Genomic DNA, 23,400 nt, shown 5'->3' on the forward strand with positions numbered 1-23,400 from the left:
TTCACCCAAAATACAAATAAAACCTATTTTCTCACTTTAAGCTTTATCTAGACAGATAATTTTTTATTTTATCTGCCAATGTTTTAAGATACCATCACTGAGATTTCTGAAATACTGAGAGAATCCACCAGAGCGATAGGGGCACCATTTCTGGGGGAGATTTTTTTTTTTGCTGTAGAATTGTCTCAATGAGAGAGAAAATGTTTTTTTTGTGATTTGGCTGAACCAAACTTTTAAGCATCAAACATATACTGCAACTAGGTGGATTAAAATAATTCTTAAAGCAAATACACCAGTGAAATACACCTTGCATCTTCCCTCCACCTGTGGACCAACACCATGGTGACACTCGTAGCACATTATTAATCAATTACCAAATCAGCCTCAGCAGCAGCCAGCAAACAGCAGCAGAGGATGGACACAGGCCATATGGAGGTCAAAATATCTTCATTATGCTCAGTGCAAAAATCACACATTATTGAGTCCATGTAATACATGAATAAATACAATTCATATAGTAGATTACTGTATCAAATTGCTTATAATATTGTTATAATTGAGTAAAGATAAAAAACAATATTTAAAAAGAACCGTGACATCTAATGTTTAAAAAAAAAAAAAAAAAAAACTAATTTTTGCTAAAATAACTTCTAAAAACCATTAAAAAATGTTAAAATCAAGGGCTATTTCACCTACAAAGTACATACATTGAAGACTAATTAAAACTTTGAGTATTTTATATCAAAGTCCATCTGTTTCATATTAAAAATCTAAAACTGATTCAAGGCGTTGCTGATAACTGGTTTTGGTGACTGGGTCTCTGTACCAGCTCTGGCTCCCGAACCCCTGCGGCCTCTCTTGGGCGGCGTCCTGTCGTTCTCAGAGGTCGTCCTCAACTTCCTCTTGCCAGAGGGGCCGGGAGTGCGGGGGCTGCTGGAGGAGCTGCGGTTGGGAGTGTTCTGAGCTCCAGGGTTTATTCTGCGCCTTCTCTTCCCCTCAACCAGGTTATCTTGGGAAAATAACAAGACCACATATTAATAAGAATCCACATGTATAACTGAGCACTGAAATCAAGGACAAGGAGTGAGTAATTTGTGTCCAAATTAATATAGTTGCTGCATTTTGCTACTCTGTCACTAAATATAATACAAAATAACACCCAGTGTTCAGTATCCTCTGTATGTTTTTTTCTTTTTAATAACACATGCACAGTGCCCAGAAAAGATAAAAAATATATTCTATCATTTAGTAGAAGATTTTGCACAAATTTGTCTGCAGACATTGTGGTTCCCGGAGGATAAAGCTTGGAGACTGCAGAGTGAGTCTTCCTTTAGCCCCACCATGATGTTAACATTTGTGTTTAACAAATATCTCAACAATGGATGAATTGCCATCAGATTTGGTTCAGACATCCACATCCCCCTAAAGAACAACTATAATAACTTTTTATGACTAATCTTTACATTTTTGACACCATCATCAGATAAAAATTTCAGTTTGTTAGTAGTTTTGTTTTACCACTAGATTCCAGCAAAACTAATTACATTCCCATCAGCCTCAGCTGTACTTTAAAATTAGTGATAATTAATAAATGTCAGCAGTCTAACTAGAGCCAGAACAACTGGATGATTAATCCATTAGTTGACAATACTAATGATTTTAGAGAAAAAGAAATTGAAAAAATATAATCTGCACATTAATCAATAATCAAAATAATCATTAGTTGTAATCCTAATACTAACACAAAAATGAATATAGCTCAGGATCTTTTTTTTAAATCAACACTGAACCTTCACATCATTAGAATAATGAGCATGTCTCTGACAAACATTCAAAGTACAACATCACAGACCCACTAGCATGGCTGTAGACTCTTAGTCTTGTTAATATTAAATATAATTCTTTCAGTGCTGTGAGTAGTCCTACCCAGACTGATGTCAGAGGCCTTGGCCAGGGGAGTGGAGGGCTCATAGGGCCCGAGGCTGTGCTGCTCCCTCAGCTTGTTTCCCTGCTCCAGAGAAAGGATGACTGAGGTCCTGTTGTACCACTGCCTCTGGCCCTCCCTCTCCACACTGTAGAACAGCTCCTGGCCCTCTGTTTTATGGCCCCTCACAACACCTGCACACATGAGACAGAAGACTCTTCACATTTCAATTAAGAAACTACTGACAGATAAAATAGTTACACAGAAGAGTCTGTTTTCATCTAATCCAATCAATAGTGCCCTTCCCATGGCCTCTGAATGGTCCTGATGAACAACCTGAATATGATCTTTTTTATCGACGATAAATACTACAGTGGAATATCAGTGATCAGCAGTAAGACAAAATCTGTATTTTCTCTAAGCCCAGAGGTTATGATCTCCCTCCCTTACCTATACTGAAATACTCGTCCTCTAGCAGAGCGGTGACCTCCGTCTCCAGGGGAATGGGGTCACACAGCAGGATGTCCTTCCCCCCCACCTCGCACTCATAGCCATCATCAAATCGCAGGCGGAATCTCCCCTCCCCAGCGTCTTTGATAATGCGGCCTGAGTAGAAGTAGCCGTTAGACGACCACTTGGCCACCACCCGCAGGCCGACGAAGCTGCTGCCGGCCAAGCTCGCCTCCTCCGGCGATGACCTGAGGGAGTCGGAGTGACTGGGGAGCTCTGCATCTGTGGGGCTGATGGGGAGGCGTGGGGGGAGCATGCGGGTGAAGAGCTCATCCTCTGAGGAGGACTGTGGCTGGCCATGAGCACCAAGTCTCTGCAATGAGCCAGCACCACCTCCCCTTAAAGAGAAACACAGGGTCTGATCAGATTACAGGCAACATACTGATTTACATGGCTCCTGCTGTATTTCGCTGTTTTCAACAGAAGCATTACTGGGCAATGTCTCATAAGTGGAATGGTTCTCTATTTGCTGCCTTGACTAAATGCAATTTCACTAAATCTGGATGTAGCTGCTGCTGGTGCAGACCCTGAAAACAAGAAGATTCTGTTTTCTGCACAATTAAATAAATTCTTTAAATCTACCATGTTAAACTTATGTTCTACATGTTCCATATTATTTTGTGATATAACAAGCCTACAATTAATAATGTGCAAAAACATATTTTAAAGTAACTTTAATAAGCAGCAGTTAATCATTCCAGATTGACTGACTAAAACATCTGCATTTAGCAGCTTCACAGTACAAAAATCTGTTCTTGATTGGTTTTTGAGTCATAGTTAATTTGGACAAATTTTGGAAGAAACATTTTTAAATCTGAATATTTGGAAATGAATGGCTGATTAATCAATTAGAAAGTAATTTATCAAGCAAAAATAACAAATATTTCCTGGTTCCAGTTTATCTAATGAGTAAATGTGGTGCTTTTCTCTGTTTTCTTATCATTGGAAACTGAAAATACTTAGTAATGCTTAGTAATCTGAAGATGTTGCCTCAGGCAGTGAGAACTAAACAATGAGCAATTTCACTATTTTAAAACATTTAATAGACAAAAAAGATTAATAATAAATCAGTCTGAGTGAGAAGATTAGGTATCAGAAGATTAGTGAAAAGAGGAAAAGTGAAGAGTTACTAGAGGAACTTCAGGTAGTATGGGTTTAAGCAGTTTGTTTTTATATCTGCCGTGGTTTCTTAACACGCAGGGCGAGCCTCAGGGAGGACTCACCTGGATGGCGAGGAGCGGGATGGGGGCCGGCCCCTTCTAGCCCTTCCTCTGGGAGTCAGCGGGACGAAGGCCCGGGACCCCAGGGTGCCATAGCGTCTGTCCTTTGTGACCACTGACCCTGCCCTTTGACCCCTGTGACCCCTCTGTTGATGCCCACCTCCCCTCCTGGGACTGCAGACACACAGAGGGGACGAACGGAGCCGGTCAGGTTGCACAGGCACTGATCAGGGGACGCTCTTAAAATGAAAACTCACCCTCTTGAGGAACGAGGGTGGTCTAGTGACCCCAGATTCATGCCTAAAAGCAACCTGTACCTGAAGCAGGCAGGGATCAGTGAATCACTGAGAAATTTGGGTGTTAGAGAGTCAAAGACGACAGAGGAGTGACATAGGAATCAGCATGCAACTAGCAAAGACAGGTAAAGCAGAGAGACCTTACAGACAAGACTGAAGAGAAAGTGAGAATTTGACCAGCGAGGTGGAAGGGGAGGTGGTACCTGGTGGATTTGGCCCCTCGGCTGGATGGCATGATGAAGTCCGGCCTGCTGAAGCCGGTGCTGCTACTGGTTCCTCCTGAACTGTGATGCAGGCTGGAGGCCTTGGACGACAGAGAGCTGATGTCACCCAGGTCACCAGAGGTCAGGGAGCTGCTGCCTGTGCGGTACGGGGAGATGTCGCTGTCCAACACGTGGCAATCCACCACTGGCTCCTCGCTCTCCTAGTAACATCAAACAAGGTCAGTGACACTTGTGTTACTAAAGCCATTCATATATATTCATATAGCCATACATATACTGAAGATGTACATTTTCAACATGAAAAACAAACTTGTATATCATATTGTAAATCTACTCAGCAATAAATGCCATAACAAAACTAGCTAACTGTTACATGAATAAACCACAGTATTATAATTTTGACCCAAAGATGGTTGTAGATGCAAAGTCAGATCACCAAAGTTCACAAAGACCATGTCTGTCAATTTCATAGCAATGAATTCACACTGGCATGACCTACTCAGCCTGCAAAAACAAGTGCATAATTCTCTTTGAGCCTCTGAAAGAGCTTTGTCAAGTCTGACAAAAAAAAAAAAAACCTTGATGTTGTAGTTGTAGTGTCAAATTGTTGACACAAAGCCTTTGTTACAAATAGGGGTTGTGAGTTTGAAAATCATGGGTGTTTACCAGGCAGATTCTAACAAAAGTTATATAGTTACATTATGGGAAATGCAGGATGTAGCATTTGGGGCTCAACCAAGTCCCCTGGTGCAGTGCTGAGCTGTAGAGCAATTTAAGGTGTAGTGGATACATAGTACTACAACATTACTACATCACAAACCCTGCGCAAAGACTTTCTGTATTATTGGAATTCGATCCATTCATTTCAGTAGGATACAGACAGTCTACAGGAGCCATGAGACCAAATAAATTAATCTCAGTCATTCATGGGCGTCATGGTGGTGCAGCGGTTAGCACTGTCTCCTAACGGCAAGAAGGTCTACATGTTCTCTCCCAGTACTAGTGGGGGTTAGGGGTCTGGCTTCCTTCCACAATCCAAAGACATGCATGTTAGGTTAACTGACCCTAAATTGCCTGTAGGAGTGATTGTGAGCCTGAATGGTTGTTTGTCTCTATTTGTCAGTCCTGTGAGACTAGTGATCAGTGCAGGGTGAACCTCTCCCCACCCCCACTCCCTGGGACTGTTTTTGAGATCTTGATTCAACTTAATGATCCTTCTTGATAAACAGTAAATACTATATAAATACAATTAAAGAGCACCACAACCTACAAACTTTAAAATGACCAGAGACCTGTCAGTCAGTCAAAGACAAAAAATCTGTTGGTTACCTCAGTGACTTTGCGATCCACCTCTTTGCCATCCTCATAATACACATCTGTTATGATCCGTGTGATCCGCACTTCCTTGATGGTGCGCACGTGTCTGTAGCGGGAGGGGCCACTGGTTCTTCTAAAGGTCGGAGACTCTGTTTCACCCTTTAAGACAAAATAGAAGAGTGTCAGCCAGATAACATTCACAGGCCTAAGCTGTAATTTCCTTCTCCTTATACACCTGGATCTCCGTACCCTGCTGGCTGGGGAGCGCAGCCCCGGTGCATCAAAGCTGGTCTGCTGGGAGACTGTCCGCTGACGGAGCTGAGATACAGAGGACAGAGTGATCAAAACCACTATGACGTCCTCAGAGTAAACCTCAACACCTCATGTTACTACTGGCTAAAGCCTCACCTCTTAAGAAAAAATAAATAGACAAACATCCTAACCACACTAAACAACACAACTCTTAGTTGTTTGTTTGAGAAGGATAAACTTCCAGTTACTGATGACAGCTAACTTCCATGCCTATGGAATTTAAATTTACATACTCTTGACAAAAGCTTCAGCCAAATACTTGATGTACGTGATGTAAACGTAATGTGATATCTTCTAAATGCTGAAGATGAAATATTATGACCTCACACTAACTTTATCCTTCATTACTGTACAGTAAAAAGTAAGTTAAATGCTTCACATTAAAAGAGAAACTTCTTAAGGACATCTAAGACTATGTTCAAACCTTGATCAAACATATTTAGAACTCATTATGATCTTTAATTTTAATCAAATAATGAAACATTTGAGTCTGTTTCATTACCTGCAGGTGACTGTGAAAAGCAACTCCCATGTGAGATTTGTGATAACAGATGTATCAAATTAGTGTACATTAAATTTATTAGATATTCATTTGTTGAAAAACTCAATTTGCCATGGTCAATTTAAAATTCCACAGTGATATAAATGAAACTCAAGCAAAAAATGTATTGAATGCATCAACTGTTATCTATGTTGTTAAAATCTTTCACCATGTGGAAACAGTAAAACGGAGATTTCTGGAGATGAGGTGGGCCACATGACTTCTGGTTGGTTATGTGGAGTATTGTCTGTTGTTTCAGACTATTACGTTAAGGCAATTTTAATGAGCAAAAAATAAATACAATAATGTGGTTACAATACCATACTGTAATAATAATATCAATAAACTTTCAATAGGAGTATGAAAATCTAGCAAAATTCACATACATCCTCTACACAGGACAAGATGTGGACAATGACAAACCTTGTTGGACGGACTGGAGGTGATGGTGTTGTCAAAGGTCTGCTGGGAAACCACCTTCTGTCTGGCATCTGTCCTGTTCGGGGTGGGAGGCTCTGAAACTTCCAGTGGTCCTTGTCTCTCTTCAGACTGCTCGGCAGGGGTGGGGGTGTTTGTTCTATTGTTCTGCTGCAGCGTTGCCAATATTTCCTGTTGTGAAGGCTCTGATTGGCTGTTAGGGAGGCTGTTGCATCCCAGCGAGGATGCCTGGGAGCTTCTCTGCGGTGAAGCAAACAGCTCTCCCCTGCAGGAATGTTAAAATGTACAGATGTGACACTGTGACACATCTGGCTGACAGCCAACAAAAACACAGTGTAAATGTTAGAATGACTTAAATTCAGTTCTAGGGGCCATGTGTCAGAAACACATTCATCATAACGTAGAATGAATCATGTTACCCGCTGCAAGGGAGAAAATCCCAGATGCTTCCTGTTGAAAACTTACATGTACAAGCTGCACAGAGGTGGTACTTATGCTTTATCAATAATGTTTTTTCAGCAGTGTGTGCTCTTTTTACAAGAGAAGTAGTTGTCCATCAGGTTAATTTCCATCTCTCACTGACACCCACAAAAGGGATGAGACAGTCCCAAATTAAGTCAAGAGGAGCCTTATTACAGCTTCAGTTGATGGAGTACCACTTTGACAGAACTGCTTGTCATGTGGTTTATAGTGTTTGATGGTTTATGTGACTGCACTCGATACATTCATAGTTCTTGAAATTTTCCAGATTGACTGATCTTCATGTCTTAAAGTAATGATGGACTGTTGTTTCTCTTTACTTGAGTGGTTTTTGCCACATTAGAACAGTTTCTGAATAGGGCGATTCTCTGTATAGAACTGTGTACCAACCCTACCTCTGCACAACACAACTGATGGTCTCAAATTCCACAAATTAACTCTTGACAAGGCACACCTGGTAACTGAAAACCAGCCCAGGTGACTACCTCATGAAGCTGATTGAGAGAATGCCAGAGGTGTACAAAGCTGGCATCAGAGCAAAAGGTGGCTACTTTGAAGAATCTAAAATAGCAAATTCCATATGTGTTCCTTCATAGTTGTTATGTCTTCAGTATTAGAAGTAGAAAATAAAATAAAAAATTAAAAAACTGAATGAGAAATTGTGTCCAAACTTTTGACTGGTACTGTAGATGTGCAACACTATAAATGTCTTCCACGAGTTACTGTCCTCTAACCGGAAATGTCTAGTGTAATGCCCACATTTAAAATGATTATCATGTCTCTTCCCACTCTATGACGGCAGGCAGATAAAAAAAAAAAAAAAAAAAAGACTTCAAGGACAGCTATAAACACTTTTGCTTTCAGACATGGTAACTTTGCCCTCAGACTGAATTAAATCAAGTCCAATCTGATAAAGTACTGCTGACGCTGAGCCTGACAAGCTGAGCCTGAGGAGTCCTTAAATGGACACTGTACAGAGTGTACCCATTCAGCTTAAATATTTTGTGAGAATGTACAGGTGGTCGCAACAATTATATAATGAAACCAAATCAACTGTGTGGCTTGCTCATATCAGTCACTCTTGTTGAGACTGACATAAAAAAGCACAGCACGCAACTGCAAGTAACAAGCAGATAAAAGAGACAATTCCACTGCTGGAGACATTTTGTAAAACAACCTCACTTTGCCAAAGCAAGAGGACAAAACTACACCTTACTGCGCCACACGCCCCAGGAGAATATGCACAAAGTGCAAAAAATAACCATCCATCCCACCTCCAGAATCCAAAAGTAGGTCTCACATGCTCTCACACATATACAGTGTGGCAGCCAAAGTAGACCCATTTCTGTCTAATAAAATACATTACAACAGGGGAAAGTTATTCATACTTCCCCAGGTCAAATGGACATGTGAAGCTCCAGCAGATCAGCAGGGAGAATCTCAATAGACCACATGTGCATAAAGTAAATGTAAATTATAAATCACACAAATATTTTTTAGCCTTATAGTGACTAATTTTATATAAGTATGGCACATTTTAAATTAGTGAAGGCTGAGTCCACAAAGTCACAATTTTTCAAATCCTTCACATGGTGGTTAAAAAGCAAACAAAACTGGGGCAACAACTGCTGTGAGGACGTGGCAGGCTTTTCCCTCTGGTACCTTTGTGTCTGTTATATATTACATAGTCTCACAGGATCAGGGATATATATATACACACGTATACATCTGGGGAAAATATTTGGCTACAGAATGGGTGGAAACCAAGTCTGAAACTTCTGCCCCAATCTGAAGCCCGCTTAAAAACAGGGGCAGGACTGAAATGACAAACTGCAAAGGAACAGAAACAAAAGCTCACCAGTGGAGCTTTGACAGAAATGTTTCAACAACAATCTTAACCAGTTTTCTGCAGGTGTACTGTTATCACAGAGTGACAGAATCACATATGCCTTCATGAGATTAAATTACACATGACATTGCATTAGGAGCTGCACTCCTGCACTTCAGCAGTGAGTGTGCTTACCTGACAGGTGTAGAGTTGCCTCCAGGCTGGCTGTCCTCCTCTGCCTCCTGCTGTCTGTGCACCTGCCTGACTCGACTAAACACTGACGGGCTGCTGAGACATCAAACATTGACATTGTTAGACTTTTATTTCTAGGTACAATAACTCGTTAATACAGAAGGCTGCAAGTACTAGGTGCAAAAAACAAAAAAAAAGAGTAACAAAAACCTGAGGATGCATTAAACTGCAGCTAACAAGGGAAGTGACTGACTATGGGGTGAGACTGTAAAAAGCTTTTAGTCAGAACAATTTAAAACTGTCTTCACAGCAAAATGTTAGAGATCAGAAAATCACCCTCAAAAATAGATTTAAATGGGGCAAAAGATGAGCTGCAGCTTAAGCTGTGTGCAACAGTGCAGGAGTTACGGCCTTATGAATGTAGACATTTGTATTTTAATTATGAAACTGAACAATCATTCAGTGAATCTTTTTTAAACCCAATTACTGTTATCTGTGTTTAAAAAAACATTAAGTTTAACCTATGAATGTGGAATGGAGTTTAGTCATGCGTATAACGTAATAACGTAAAGGCCATACTTTGGAACAGCGGTTCTTTGAGCTAAATGCTAACACATCTTAACGTATCGTGTTAGCATGCTAACATTCGCTAATTAGCACTGGATACAAAGTACAGCTGTGGTTGATTGAAGTGTCATTTGTTTTGAAAGTAACTGGCCATAACCTATAGCAAAAATTCTAATTTTGACCTAATGAACCTAATGATGGTGCTAGAGGGCACCTGACCACCTCATGATGGTGTTATTAAGTCAGTGGATCATCAATATCTGTAATAATATCTGTACCAAATGTCATGGCAATGCATCCCGTAGCTGTTGAGATATTTTAGTTTTTTTTCCTTAAGACACAATGTCAGCAGACATTTTGATGGGAATCCTTTAAATTTTGTATTTTTACAATGATAGGTACTGAGTTGACATTTTACAGTTGAAAAATAAAATTGTCACTAAAATGGACACTGTTTCTTAATTACCTCAAAAGGAAGCTTTGGCATTTCTGCACTGAAAATTGTTGTTAATTATTGGCATATTATATGTGATTATCAATATATCTGCAGTTGGCTAAAATCAACTGAAAATATCTGCCATGCCTATGGTGGGTTGTACTTAGGATTATGGATTTTAAAAGTTTCTTCCCTCCTACAACATGTGTGCATTGAGTGCCTGAGTGATGGAACAAGATGGTCAGAGACATTTGTAAACAGCCTAACACATCAGTGTAAACATCACTCAAGAATGCCTTTGAATGGGAAGCAATAACACACTTATAAAGGAATTCAATTAATGAGATTTAAGGGAGAGTGGCAGGTTACCTGGTTACAGCCTTGGAAACAGTGGTAACCTTGACAACAGATCCATCCTCCTCTGATAGTGCTGGCTCTGGCAGAAAAAAAATAATTACTAAGAGGGTGATGAGAGCTTGCAGCATCTCCATGGATACCATCTTGTCACTCCCAAGAAGATGCATACGCCCTGGGCTGAGCATGAACAATGGAAACGAGTGTGCAACAAGCTCTTACTCTGCAGGCTGAAGTGCTCCGAGCTGCCCTCTTCAACAGGGGTCACCAGCTTCATCCTCAAACTCAGTTTCCCGTCTCCCTTTTCCACAGTGTCCTCTCCACTTTCCGTAGATACAATGTTGCTGGCAACCATCGCCACATCTGCAGAGACATCACCCGCCATGTCTGACTTTTCAGAAAAGGAAGTGATCTCTGGATAAAAAGAAAAAAAAAACTGGCATCAGATCATCTTATGCTACTTGACATTAGGTAGAGAAATTGTTGTGCAACTGAAGTTTGTCTGGCACAAGAACTCACCAATGGGAGTGCTGTGTCTCAGCGTCTGCTTCAGCTGGTTGATCAGAGGAGGTGTGGCACCAACAGCAGGGCCAATCAGCTCCCCTTCTTTGGGAAGTGTGAAGTGGAAGGAAATTTCTGTAGTAGAAAAGCAAAATTGGAATCAGATTGGATCTATTTCAGTATATTGTTCTCCTCTGGCACATGACTTCCACCGTATATAGCTATAGCCGGATATAGCTAAAGTATTGCACAAGAATCAAGCACAGATTAATGAATCTCCAGAAAAATAAACATGAGTTTTTGTTTTCTTATTTCCCACCTGGACAATTATTGTGGACAATTGTGGACCCTTGTAAGGGTCCTGACCCACAGGTTGGACACCACTTCTCTTACCCAAGAAGTGGCAATCACAATTTTTTGACTGTGAGATACAATGTCTGTGCCGAGCTTACCTCCTGAGCTATCACTGAGGCTCTTGTCTTTGAGTCCCTCTGGTTCAGGCCCTGCCTTCTCAGTCTGGGAGAACCTATCAGGAGCCACCTTCGCCTCCTTCGCCTGAGCCTGGGACTCGTGGCCATTAGTGGAGGCGGACATTTTGCCTCTGGTTGGCTGGGAGCTAGTTGGTCTTTGACTGTGGAGTCACATCTTTCTTCAGAATCTGAGAGTCTCTCTCACTGTCTGTAACTACGATGACACTGTCTGCTCCCAGGTCTTCGCTGTCTTCCTCCATAGGCTCAGGAGACAACAGCTGGCTCTGGGAAAGAATCAGAGCCATTCCTGAAGCCCTGCCTCCCGTTGCACTCTCCTCCTCTTCCTCCTCCATCACCACCTCCTCCTCTTCTGCTTCACCCCGTTCATGTTTATCCATCATGTCTTTGTCGGTCTGGCTGTTACCAACTTTTCCACACTGCTGTGACAATGATTCCACAGACTGACTCTTTGCGGCTCCTCCTCCTCTTACATCCACAGAACTCTTCACCACATCTACAACAGATGTCTGAGAGATCATGGACTGCGAAGGTAAAGTACATGGTGTAGTGTCTGAGGAAGTCTCCTGTACACAGCTGTTAACAGTCACATCAGAGGAACCAAACTTTGGTTGAGAACAGGACACCATGTCAGCAGAGCTCGTCTCTTTGTGGTCACACTTAACATCTTTTACATTCACATTTTTTACATTCAAAGAAGTTGCCGTCTTTTTGTGCACATCAGACTTCTGCGACAGATTGGACTGCTCAATCTCGGCATATTCGCTGTGACACTTGGGTGATTCAGCAGAGGTGGACGTTTTCGAGCTAGTGGCAATTTGTGATTCAGAGGGGACGCCGTTGCTCTCGCTCCTCTGATCACGGTGTGAAATCACAGAGTCACTGGTGTCAACACCGGGCGGCTTCATCCAGTTCCTCTATCTGCGTGGCCTGACTGTCCTCTTCAATCTGTTCTGAGGTCTGCTGAGCTGGGCTACTGCTCTCTGTGTTCACAGAGAGTTGCAAAGGCAAAGTGAAAGATGCTGACTCCAGCTGCTGAGACTGTGTCTCACGAGGCAATGACACCGACTTCTTATCCGACTGTTGTTGAGCCTCTTGACTCTGTGTTGGGACGAACACGTCCTGAGAAAGCCAAAAAACAACACATATTACAGACTTGAACTGCTATTAAAGAGAATTTTCATTATCAACATACTTGATTATTTTTAGAATTAACTGATCAATTGTTTGTCTAAAAAATATTTGAAAAACGTGCATGCATCCCGAAACTAAATAAATAAATAAAGAGGCAATTTGATTAAAACTAAAGAGAAATGAAGTACGTACATGAGAGAACTCTGGCTGGGAGGGTAAAGAGAAGGGACGCTCCAACACAAAACCAGGGGAATTCTGCGACACAGGCGTAGAGGCGGATGGGTGTGGCTTAGAGGCGGCCTCTGTTTCCATTGGCTGTTCTTCCCTCTCCCCTGTTTGATCTTCTGGGGGCAATGAAGTATCCATTGGTTCGTCAGCACCTGATGGAGCAAACCATTTTTAGCTCTGCTCCACAGCTGACTTGCTCTCAAATTTAAATTCAGTCATTCAAATAGGTTTAGGCATTTACCATGTTCATTCACTGATCCAGTTGGTGAGCTGGGAACAATTAAAGGAGTGTTGGTAAAGTTGTCTGGGGTTGGGGCAACATAATCAACAGAGCTCCTGGAAAAAGAGGGCAAAGAGATGAAAATCGTGTAATTTTGTAGGTTGTGAAATTTGTGTGGACAGATGCATGTAGCATACAAACACTCTCGTGACTTACTGGGACAGACTTTCCTGCACTAGTGTTCTCTGTCCAGAAAGATGCAGCAGTCGCAGGGTGTGAGCTGGTGTCGGGGAGGGGTGACCCTGCTGCTCTGGCTCAGACACTGTGCTGTCTACTGCAGCACCTGAGGGCAACACAGAGGTAACAACATGACTATAGACCAAGTTTCAACTAAACTACTGACTAGTTGTAAAAGACGGACTGACAACACTCTCCTGTTAGTTGTAACCCTTCAAAGTGCCATACAGGTTTTAGTCAATGTGCTAATTGCACATACTTCATATCTTACCACCATTCACCATTCGCTTCTGTGTCATTCAGGAGCCACAGGTTATCTTTGTATGTAATTTAAAGGTCTGTCTGTTTGATGTTCATGTGCTAGCGAAAAACTTGCACTTTTAAATGCAAGATATTACCACATTCCAATTAATTACATCCATGTTTTCTCAGTTAGGGTTCTTCCTGATTGAATTTTCTCACAACATAAGTTGCAACTCAGCATAATTCTATTTGGCAAGCTTTGCATATCAAATTATTCATGCAAATAAAAAGAATGTCTTTATGAATGACTGCTTGTTGCAAGTAAGAGGTTAACACTTTATTTTTGAACCAATGAAATGAAATGATCTTAGGTTAGGACTTATATTTAGTATATCTGAACTGTAGCTGAGAGGCTAGCATGTAACAACGTGATCCCTCAAGTACCCATGTATGCCACACATATACCTGTCTTGTCAGCGTCAAACAGGTCCTCCTGCGAGGATAGGATCTCACAGTCCTGCTGGTCCTTGCCAGAGGCGTGGAGGCCCTGTGAGTGCAGCAGGACCTGGACACTCAGCTGCCTGCCTGACTGACCCGGAGAGTCCGATGAGCTGCTGGAGCTCACCTCAGACCTGAAGAAAGATAAAAAAAAAAAACTGTTAAAATCAAAAAAGCATTTACATCTCAGATGAATGTAGAATCTAAAACACCAGATAGACCTGTACCTCACAGATTTGTTGTCCTGACTTGCTGAAGTCCTGCAGCTGATGTTCTGCTCTGATGGTGATGAAATGTAGACAGAAATTAGACTGATCCTTTCAGCAGCTGCAAAGCCTGATGTCAGTAGGAATACTCTGATCAGGTACTGGATAATGAACTGTGGCACCCAGCAGTCATGCTGCATCCAGTGGGATTTGAAATTTATTTCTGCTCTAACCCACACACACACACAGTGAGTGGTTCCTTGGAGCAGGCTGGAATTTGCTGCTTTGCCAAGGCATATTTTAGTCCTATTTATGCTTCATTTGTGCATTATGAGCTGATGAAATCTTTATCAGAAGGTGACAAAGCCAAGCCTAAAAGAAACCAAGATGCACTGGATCTACAGGTAGGTGACAAATTAAAAGAAAAAACACACAAAGTCCCTCAATAAGGTGATTTTCCACCACAAACTCCAGACCATCTTTACTGCTCCTTGTCATGAATTATGAACACCATTCCTTCGGAGTGTATTCTATCATTTGGTGTTTTGATGATGCTGGTCACTGTGAAGGCCACAGTATAAAATTCACATTATTTTCATCAAACCACTGAGCAACCACCTGTGTCCTGTGTGAAAGTACCTGAATGTGTTAGTTTCTTTGTTCAGGATTTTTCTTTATCTGTCACCCACCATCAGACTCAAACTGACTGCAGCCCTTTAAATGTGGAAACCATTTGAGATGTGCAGGCTGTGTTCTCTCTAGCTATTCAAACAAGATTAGAGGACCAAATGACAATAAAAGACAAAAAGCAATTAAAAAAATTTAAACAAAACCCCCCAACATCTACAAATAAAAGTTGTAATACCCAGTTTGGTGTCTCTCTCACTGTCTGGCTGAGGGACAATGTCTTCCTCCTGACTGTTCACCACTTCACCACGCAGATCCTGACTCTGGGAAAGCTCGAGAAAACCAAACTGAGAGGTTCCTTCTGAAACACAGACATACAGATGTTGCTCTGCTTAGTAACACGAGCTGTAACTTTTCATTCTTCAAATGAACTGTGCTGGATGTGGATATGGATGTTATTCTTCCTTATTATGCAGGAAGATCTCCTACCTTCAGACTGAATGCAGTGTGTGGTAGAGTCAGCCCCAGAATCCATATCAGTGTCCTCTGGTGCACACCTGAAAGAACAGCAACCAGAGTGAGAACACTTAATCAATCTCTGCACCTGAGCAACAGCAATCTGAAAAAACACCTGGCCCACACATACTTTTTCTTGTTTGAAGGGCAAATGTTTATAACTTGACTCTCCTCCTGCAATGCTGAACTAGGGTTGGCCACTGTGGGAATACCTAAATAAAGAAAACAGTGATGTTGTTTTTAATATGGAACAAGTAAATGTACAGGTATATGCAATATTGATGCTGTTAGAAAGAGCACTAACCAGGTTCAGCCTGGTTTTTACTCTGGGAACTCTCTGATTGGCTGTCAGTCTGAGAGCATCTGCTTCCTAGTGGCGAGGATATCAGTTCCTGGGGAAAAAAAACTTCTCATTTCACTGAGCAACAAACTGTCCAACATAACACACATCAAGTTATTTCAAACTGCATTAGAAATATCATATATATATATATATAGCCTTTGCTCTGGTTCTGTTTATGTACTGACATGTATGAAGTGTAGATAGATTGCTCAGTGGCAAGCAGCAACACACACATTCTTTAGAAACATACAGCTAATAATGAATGACACTGGTTCACTCTTTGGGAGAATGTCTCCTGTCTACTACATTGATTCACTTAAGAGCGAAAAAAAAAAGACTACAAAGACTTATGTCATGTTGAAAGACTCAAACTGCAAATTTAACAAAAAAGTAAGATCAAATCGTCATTGTAAAATTGACATTTGCCCTATGTTATCTGACTGTCTTTAGAGAAATAAATCAAAAAGTCTCAGAGATTCAGATATGGCTGCAAGATCTGGCCATCTGGGGTGAGTACTGATGATGGTCTGAACAGCCAAGCAGCTCAGGCCTCTCTGTTTGGAATTTGCATGTTGCGTGTATGCATGGATTTTCAAGCTGCTATCTGAGCTCCAGTTTCCCCCCCGCCAGTAAAACAACATGCAAACTAAATGAACTAGAATCTCAAATGTGTCTGTGGGACTAGATCTGAGTGTGAAAAGTTGCTTGTCTAGATGTGTTAGCCCTGTGATAAACTGGCAGCATGTCTCAAGAAGTCTGGCTACTTGTCCAGAGCCTTTCACCAAGTCTCTGCAAGTAACCCTGATTAGTGGGTGGATGGATGTATGTATGGATGTGTCCATCTGTGGACCAGCATGTGGTTAGAGAATCCAAAATAACTCCTGCTTTTGTGTGAAAGTGTCAACGACCAAGTAGTGGTGGAATGTAACTAAGTACTTTTACTCATATTGACATTAAGTTGATTCTTATTAGTAAATTAGTTAAAATTAGCTCCATCTTGACAACAGTAAAATATTGCATATAAATTAATTATTTAGTATTATCAGCTCAAATATACAATGATGACACTCACAGAGGCTACTTTTCCTTTGTAAGGAGCACTTTCACCTACCTTTGTGTTATTGTGAAAAGCAAAGAAACTAAAAGAAAGCCCTGGATGTCTGTTACTAAGATGGTTGTACAGCTTACCAGAACCGGGCTGCGGGCGGTGGGCTGCAGGCTGGATAGGCGACGGGCCAGCAGAGCTCGGTAGCTACTCTCAGGGTCGTCCTCGAGAGCGACGCTGTCCGGCTGTGAGTCCTCCACGATCAGACACGGGTTCTCGGGCTGAGGCAGGCTGGAGTCCAGTTCGCTTCCGCCGGGATCCATGAGGTCAGGCCGAGGACAGGAGTCGGGCTGCTGTTAGCTATCCTAAGCGGCAGTGAGACAACGAGGGCCGGCGTGTAAGTCCACAACCGGTCATTGTTACCACACACTACCTGGTGGTAGCATGTTAGCTAAAGCTAGCAGAAAATGCTCCGCCCAACAACAAAGCGAGTCGCTGCCCACTGAGGAATCGATGTGCACTTACCATCAAACCTGGAGCCAAGCAGTATTACTGATAAGCTAACAGGTCACCAATGTTTTCATTTTAACATTCATTTATCCAAATACTTTCTGTTTCCTTTAGAAAACGTTCACAATCACTGCAGTTCAACTCCGCTCCTCGCGGTAAAACTTGCCAGAAGCAAATTCATTGGTCCATATGGGCGACGACGTCACGCGAGAATGCCGGCCAGTTTTACGGATGCCGGAAGTTTTTAAATTTATTGTTGATTTGAGATTTTTTGTGGTATTTACTTATTTTATATAATTTAGAATAATTCATTCACTTTACATCTAGCTACTGTTTAGCTTACTATTACTTGTATAGTATTTTCTTAAGTTCATTAAATATCAGTATTTTATCATTTTAAATACTATGTACTGTCTCTCTGGTTTAGCCAACTAGAAATCTTTTGAAACAAAATAAATTGCTTTTTGTTTGTTTAATATACACATATATATTTATATGTCTTACATATCATCTGTCATATCATCCTTGTTTCCATGTTTCTTATCTCTATCCCTCATGTTGTTTCTCCTTTCTTTTATCACACCCTTTATTCTATACTAGATTATATGAGTAGAACCAGCATGACAAAAATGAAAAAATAAAGACATAAACTGAACTGGTATTCTCTTTTATTTTTTTTTTCCCACTAAAGACACGACAAAGTTTTATATACCATGGAGTTTTACACTCTGTAATGATAAATCATATAAATGAGAGAAATCTAGGCCACTGCATCCCACAGTGGGATCTCAGAGACCTTCATGGGTCCTTGAGGGGCTTCCTGGGACTCCAGCAAAATGATACTGTATATAGGTTAACTTTTTCACTATAATTTCCCTCAGCTTGAAGAGTCACTGAGTTTGTCGACATGTTTGTGTTTTTCCACTCACTTCTTTCTCCCTGCTGTTACCTCCACTCCTCCTGCATATACCCAGCTATCTGACTCTTTATTCTAATAATCACAGAGACAAATTTTAAAGAAGAATCTTAACAGAATGAACACATTCACATGGAAGTCTAAGTGTAATGAATGTGCATCTGGGCCTCTCTTTATATGAAGCACCTGAAAGACACAAAGACTGATTTGTAGATTTAGATCAGGTCTACTGTCTCTATATCACAGTTAAAGAACTATAGAATAGCCTCTTCTTCTCTTCCAAAAATGGATGCCTGTGTTGAAGTCATAGCAGATATGAATTTCTGTCAGAACCTGTACATGTGACTGATCCTGAGAGATTAAAATTGCTAGCGAGCACAGGATAGATTGGATGCATTTCATAATGAGCTTTTAATGGTGTGATGTCGGCTCATGGTTTTGAAGATTAACGGCGGTCCATCAAACATGAACATTACTTTGTCTTCATCATTTGACAGCCTCAGTTTCCATGGAGACACCACATTTCCTGTAACATGGCAGTCTATGCAAATACAGATCACAGAGGTAGGTACTATTTGCAGAGAAAGTCTAAAGCCTCTATCACTTCATTGCTGCTGGGAAAGTGAGTTGCTGCTCAGCAGTTCTTTAAAAATCATGTTAGGTGGTTGTCTCCTCACCTCAGAGATGAACCATCCTCTTCAAGAGTCAAGAACACCTTGAGGAAGTCTGCACAGGCACAAATGCTTGTGAGTCACCAGTGGAGTTTAGTCATCTACTGTATGAATACATCCTAAAAGGGCTTAATAAGAATGCTTATGGTATCAAATGATATCCTGTGGGAAATATCACAACCACTGTGATGACTCCACAAGAGATTAAATTCCGTGAAGCGGAAGGTCATTTTAATTCTCTACAGACTAAAACTCCATTTAGCAACATTATGGCTTTTCTACAGGGAAGAGAAAGTAATTTTCTGTGCAGGTTCACGCAGAATCCAAATTTGGATGATTTCAGCTCCTCTCTGTGCAGCCTGTTTGTTTGTTGGATGCCTCTGGGGCTTTTTCTATTCTGCTCCAAGTCAGCTGAAGGTGCATCCTGCCAGACAGCAGCCATGGGCCTGGCCACAGTTTCTGGTTTACAGGAGAGCAGTAGTAGTAGCAGCAGCAGCAGCAGCAGCAGCAGCGTGGATAGCACTGACCGGCATTTCAAAATGGAAACACTAAGGTGGAGACATCCTGGCTGGCAACAATGCGATAATGACTACCTGCTTCTGCTACATCTAGCCAGCTACACAGCTTACAGCGGCTCTATTCAAGAAAAAAGATAAAGAAATGTAATTTTCAGCTCTGGTTGAATGGATGCTGGTGGGCTTCAGCCACCTGGAGCCAACCTTTCACCGACCTGGCACCGCAAAGTTCAGCGTTACGTCGTCATTTCTGCAGGTCGGGCTGACACCCACATTAAGAAATGCGCAGCCACTACCCAAAATGTCTAATCTGAGCCACCTCTGCTGGAGCTGACAGACACTGAAACACACACCGGGAGCATATGCTGCTGCGACGCGGTCCCAAACCGATCACTATTTATTTCTATTTCACCGCAGAGCAAAGGAAAAAAAAAGAAAGAAAGAAACATAAAGAGCATTACCTTAGAAATCAATATGTGTGTTCCCGGGTTTTCCAATTTGTTTCACTGTCCCGTCGGTTGCAATAATAACGCGTCCAACATCGCTCAGTCCTCCCTTGCCTCTGTTTAGCTGAGAGTCAGGGTGTGGAATACACACGCATGGCACGTAAAGATGCAAAGGCATTTTTTAATGTAGATCCCATGCTCATTTCCTCTGGATTCAAACACAGCTGCTTCACGTACACGATCATTAGGATTAGATTCATTTAGAAAAGTAAAAACAAAATAACTTAAAAATAACTAGATGCCAAACTGCACTTCAATATAACTTTTAAATAAAGCAGATAAGATGCAACCTGATTTTGGACTTTCGGTGTTTCTATGTGAAAGAACTGAATAAAATTCAATTGAAACATATTTGAGTGGATTTGTAATCGGTCATTCTCCTGAGTCAAATTCATATAAACAGCACGTTTACATTATTTGTCATATTTATGCTGTGGTTACATCTAAGGGGAAAGCTTTGCAGATGCAGTAGTTCTGTCATAATTTATACTCACCGTGTCTATTGTATTTAAACATGAACACGTAACTGTGAGAGACAAAGACTTAATGAATCAAGACAGATAGGACAAAAAGTATTTGTGTGTTGGTACACAAATAAACTGAGGGCTTTGATTGTAAACATGAGTGATATTCTATATGCCTGGTTTGTAAAGAAAGTTATGGCTGTAAAACAGTCTGACATGATAATACAACAAGTGATTACACACTGATGTGACATTATAAGATACACTGTATGTATAGTGCATTTGCCTGTTTGATCATTAGATTCTCATAGGTTCACTTTTCATGGTTTACATTGTTTGTCTGATTTTGTTTGTCTTTACATCTCTCATTTTCTCACTTCGTGTTCTTTTACAACTATATTTAACACAAAAACTCTATTATCTTTAGTATGGAACATTATTTCTTCAGCATTTCTCTAGAAAGTTGATTTCATCTGTAGTCAAATTTACTGAAATTATATATCTATATAACTGGGTTCTTGGTTTGCAAACACTGGGCAGTTACTAGAAAGTAAATGTGCTCCTGTAGCTCTCCATCCTCCCAGCAGAGGACAGCAGACACTCTGGAGTGTCTGTGACTGGAGTGCTGACTCACTCCTGATAACACACACCTTCCCGAGGAGAGAGATTTACAGAAAGAGAGAGGAGCCAAATTAAAGCCCACAGTGATCCATCACCACAGCGGGAGATGTCACTGCCACACCAACAGCACCACAGCCTCTGGAACATACATGTAAAGAGAAACCAGCTTTGAAAGGAACAGAGCAGGATAACACAACAGTTCAGTCCCAGAATGAGCACTGTAAACTTTATGTGGAAAAGATTTAAATGATTGAGAATATAACATGTGTCAAGATCCATTCAAGATCATTTTTAAATATAAGACAGTGATACACTTTAAAAAGTTAATCACATTTATGATACAAGAATGAAAAGATTTCGTATTGAATTCTTTTTGCACAGTATCATTACTTACATCATCTTGCCGGAGAGAAAGCAGGCTGTTAAGTTGCAAGTGGTTCATGCAGAAATCCTCCAAACATACTGTATTAAAAGGAACAGGACAAACCCTGTGAAATATGCTGTAATTATACTGCTCCACTTCAGCATTTACTGCAGTTCATCAGTTTGATAGAGGCCTGGTCACTAGAGCAAGCGTAGAGTAGTTAACAGCAAAACATTAAATAACCACCCTCAGTCTCATTGTAAACTAGTCTAGGTGAGGTTGATGGGAATGTCATGAGGTATTCTGCCATAAGGAAAAGTCAGGCAATCACCAAAATCAGCTGAATTTCTCCAGTGACTATTCATGTGTGTGATGGACTGATCAGCACTGCCATCACTGGAACCAAGGTGCTGCATCTTTAAGTCATTTCATATTCAAACCACCTCCCACAATCAGGGTAATAGATAAACAAGACAAACTTTAGTTAAAACCACCTTCACATCCCATCAAAAAAAATCTATCAGTGACTATTTGAAATGATATATAATACACTGCAAGTTCAAGGTAAAAGGTCTATCTGTGTATGTATCTATATAACCACAAAAAAAGTCGTGAAAGAATAAAAACAGTTCCATGCTTAAATTATTTGTCTAACAACAGCTGCTAACCCAATTTCAGCAGATGCTAGAACATAAAAACTGCTTTTGTTTTCCCAGAATCTCTCCACCCTTGTCTGTTCTTTCTCTTTGCTCTAACTTGGACGGCAGCCCAGAGAGCACTAATATCTGCACTGCACGGCACATGTCATCTATGGGCAACCTGACAGAAATGATTTTTGAGAATCAGTTGAACATTCATTTATAACAATCAGGAGATTGTTTGTATACTTACACATTACTTTACAAGAGAAATATTAGTACTTGCAGAGCTATGGCCTCTAGTTGTTTCATTGTTCTGCTGTATCTGCAGATTTTTCAGATTTTGTGTTCAGGGCAGCAGGATGTTGTATTTGGGACTGATTCAAAATAAACTATGGTGTGTGTGTGTGTGTGTGTGTGTGTGTTCATGTTAATGAAGGGACATGTCATCCAGTTCAACAGTGAGACTGACTGTTGTGTATTTAATAGTTTTTGGAAACAATGGAGCTATAGCACAGAGGAGTAAGATCTATCAGGCTTTGGATCTTTTCATGTGATTACAAGATAAAATTTATTGCCAAACTTATCCTTTAAATATTGTATATAAATGCAGTATACCAACTGTTTTAGACTTATACTGCCTAATTATTTCAAATATAATTCCAATCTGCAGCTTTTGTGTTGCAGAATGACCTTATTCAAATGTCTTGTGAAGCTTAAAATAACAGTTTTGTCTATGGCGACTGTGAGCCTTTGTTGTCACAGTTACTCTCTACACAGATGAAGCATTGTTTTGCTCATGATGGGAACAAAGAGGTGTCAGTCTGCTAACCAAAGCACATTGCCTGGTACTTGCTATGACACTGATATAAATAGAAGCTTTGTGCTCCACAAACATCTTATTTTCAGCCCCCTTTGTCTGGCAGTAGAGTTCAATATAAGAACAATACGAGGGATATTGTAAGTGACAGTGGTTACATTCAGTAACACCCAAAGATCCTTTTTAAAGACAGTTACTCACATAAAATCATAACTGATAATTAGGTTACCTTTGATTCTTCACCTTCAGTTTTAAAAAACTGTCTATGTATGAATATCTCCACTGTCCATCATCACCTTCATCACTGTTTTTTATCAGTGGTAGTGTGTTTCAGCAGTGTCATATAGGAAATATGATCAACATAAATTCTCATATCCCTCTTTTCCTTTCGTCCAATAATACACTGTGACATCAAATAGCCACATAACCTGCGAACCAATCAAATATTTA

General features: G+C 40.8%; 1 protein-coding gene across 1 annotated transcript in view; it reads right to left on the reverse strand.

Annotated features, from left to right (window-relative positions):
* Positions 1–17,638, reverse strand: part of tp53bp1 (tumor protein p53 binding protein, 1) — a 20,499-nt gene extending 2,861 nt beyond the window's left edge. Inside the window, 26 exon segments of the mRNA XM_051075543.1 lie at positions 827–1,009; positions 1,927–2,118; positions 2,375–2,772; positions 3,658–3,828; positions 4,154–4,374; positions 5,504–5,650; positions 5,741–5,809; positions 6,768–7,047; positions 9,286–9,378; positions 10,655–10,721; positions 10,862–11,053; positions 11,159–11,275; positions 11,593–11,761; positions 11,763–12,524; positions 12,526–12,750; positions 12,955–13,142; positions 13,232–13,326; positions 13,427–13,553; positions 14,156–14,322; positions 14,416–14,467; positions 15,260–15,382; positions 15,511–15,578; positions 15,668–15,749; positions 15,842–15,929; positions 17,069–17,290; positions 17,451–17,638. Of these exon segments, the coding sequence (XP_050931500.1) occupies positions 827–1,009; positions 1,927–2,118; positions 2,375–2,772; positions 3,658–3,828; positions 4,154–4,374; positions 5,504–5,650; positions 5,741–5,809; positions 6,768–7,047; positions 9,286–9,378; positions 10,655–10,721; positions 10,862–11,053; positions 11,159–11,275; positions 11,593–11,761; positions 11,763–12,524; positions 12,526–12,750; positions 12,955–13,142; positions 13,232–13,326; positions 13,427–13,553; positions 14,156–14,322; positions 14,416–14,467; positions 15,260–15,382; positions 15,511–15,578; positions 15,668–15,749; positions 15,842–15,929; positions 17,069–17,248 (4,456 nt within the window). The 5' untranslated portion in view covers positions 17,249–17,290; positions 17,451–17,638.
* Between the last annotated feature and the right edge of the window lie 5,762 nt (positions 17,639–23,400).

This window comes from Lates calcarifer, linkage group LG2, assembly GCF_001640805.2.
Source record: "Lates calcarifer isolate ASB-BC8 linkage group LG2, TLL_Latcal_v3, whole genome shotgun sequence".
NCBI classification, from domain to species: domain Eukaryota; kingdom Metazoa; phylum Chordata; class Actinopteri; family Centropomidae; genus Lates; species Lates calcarifer.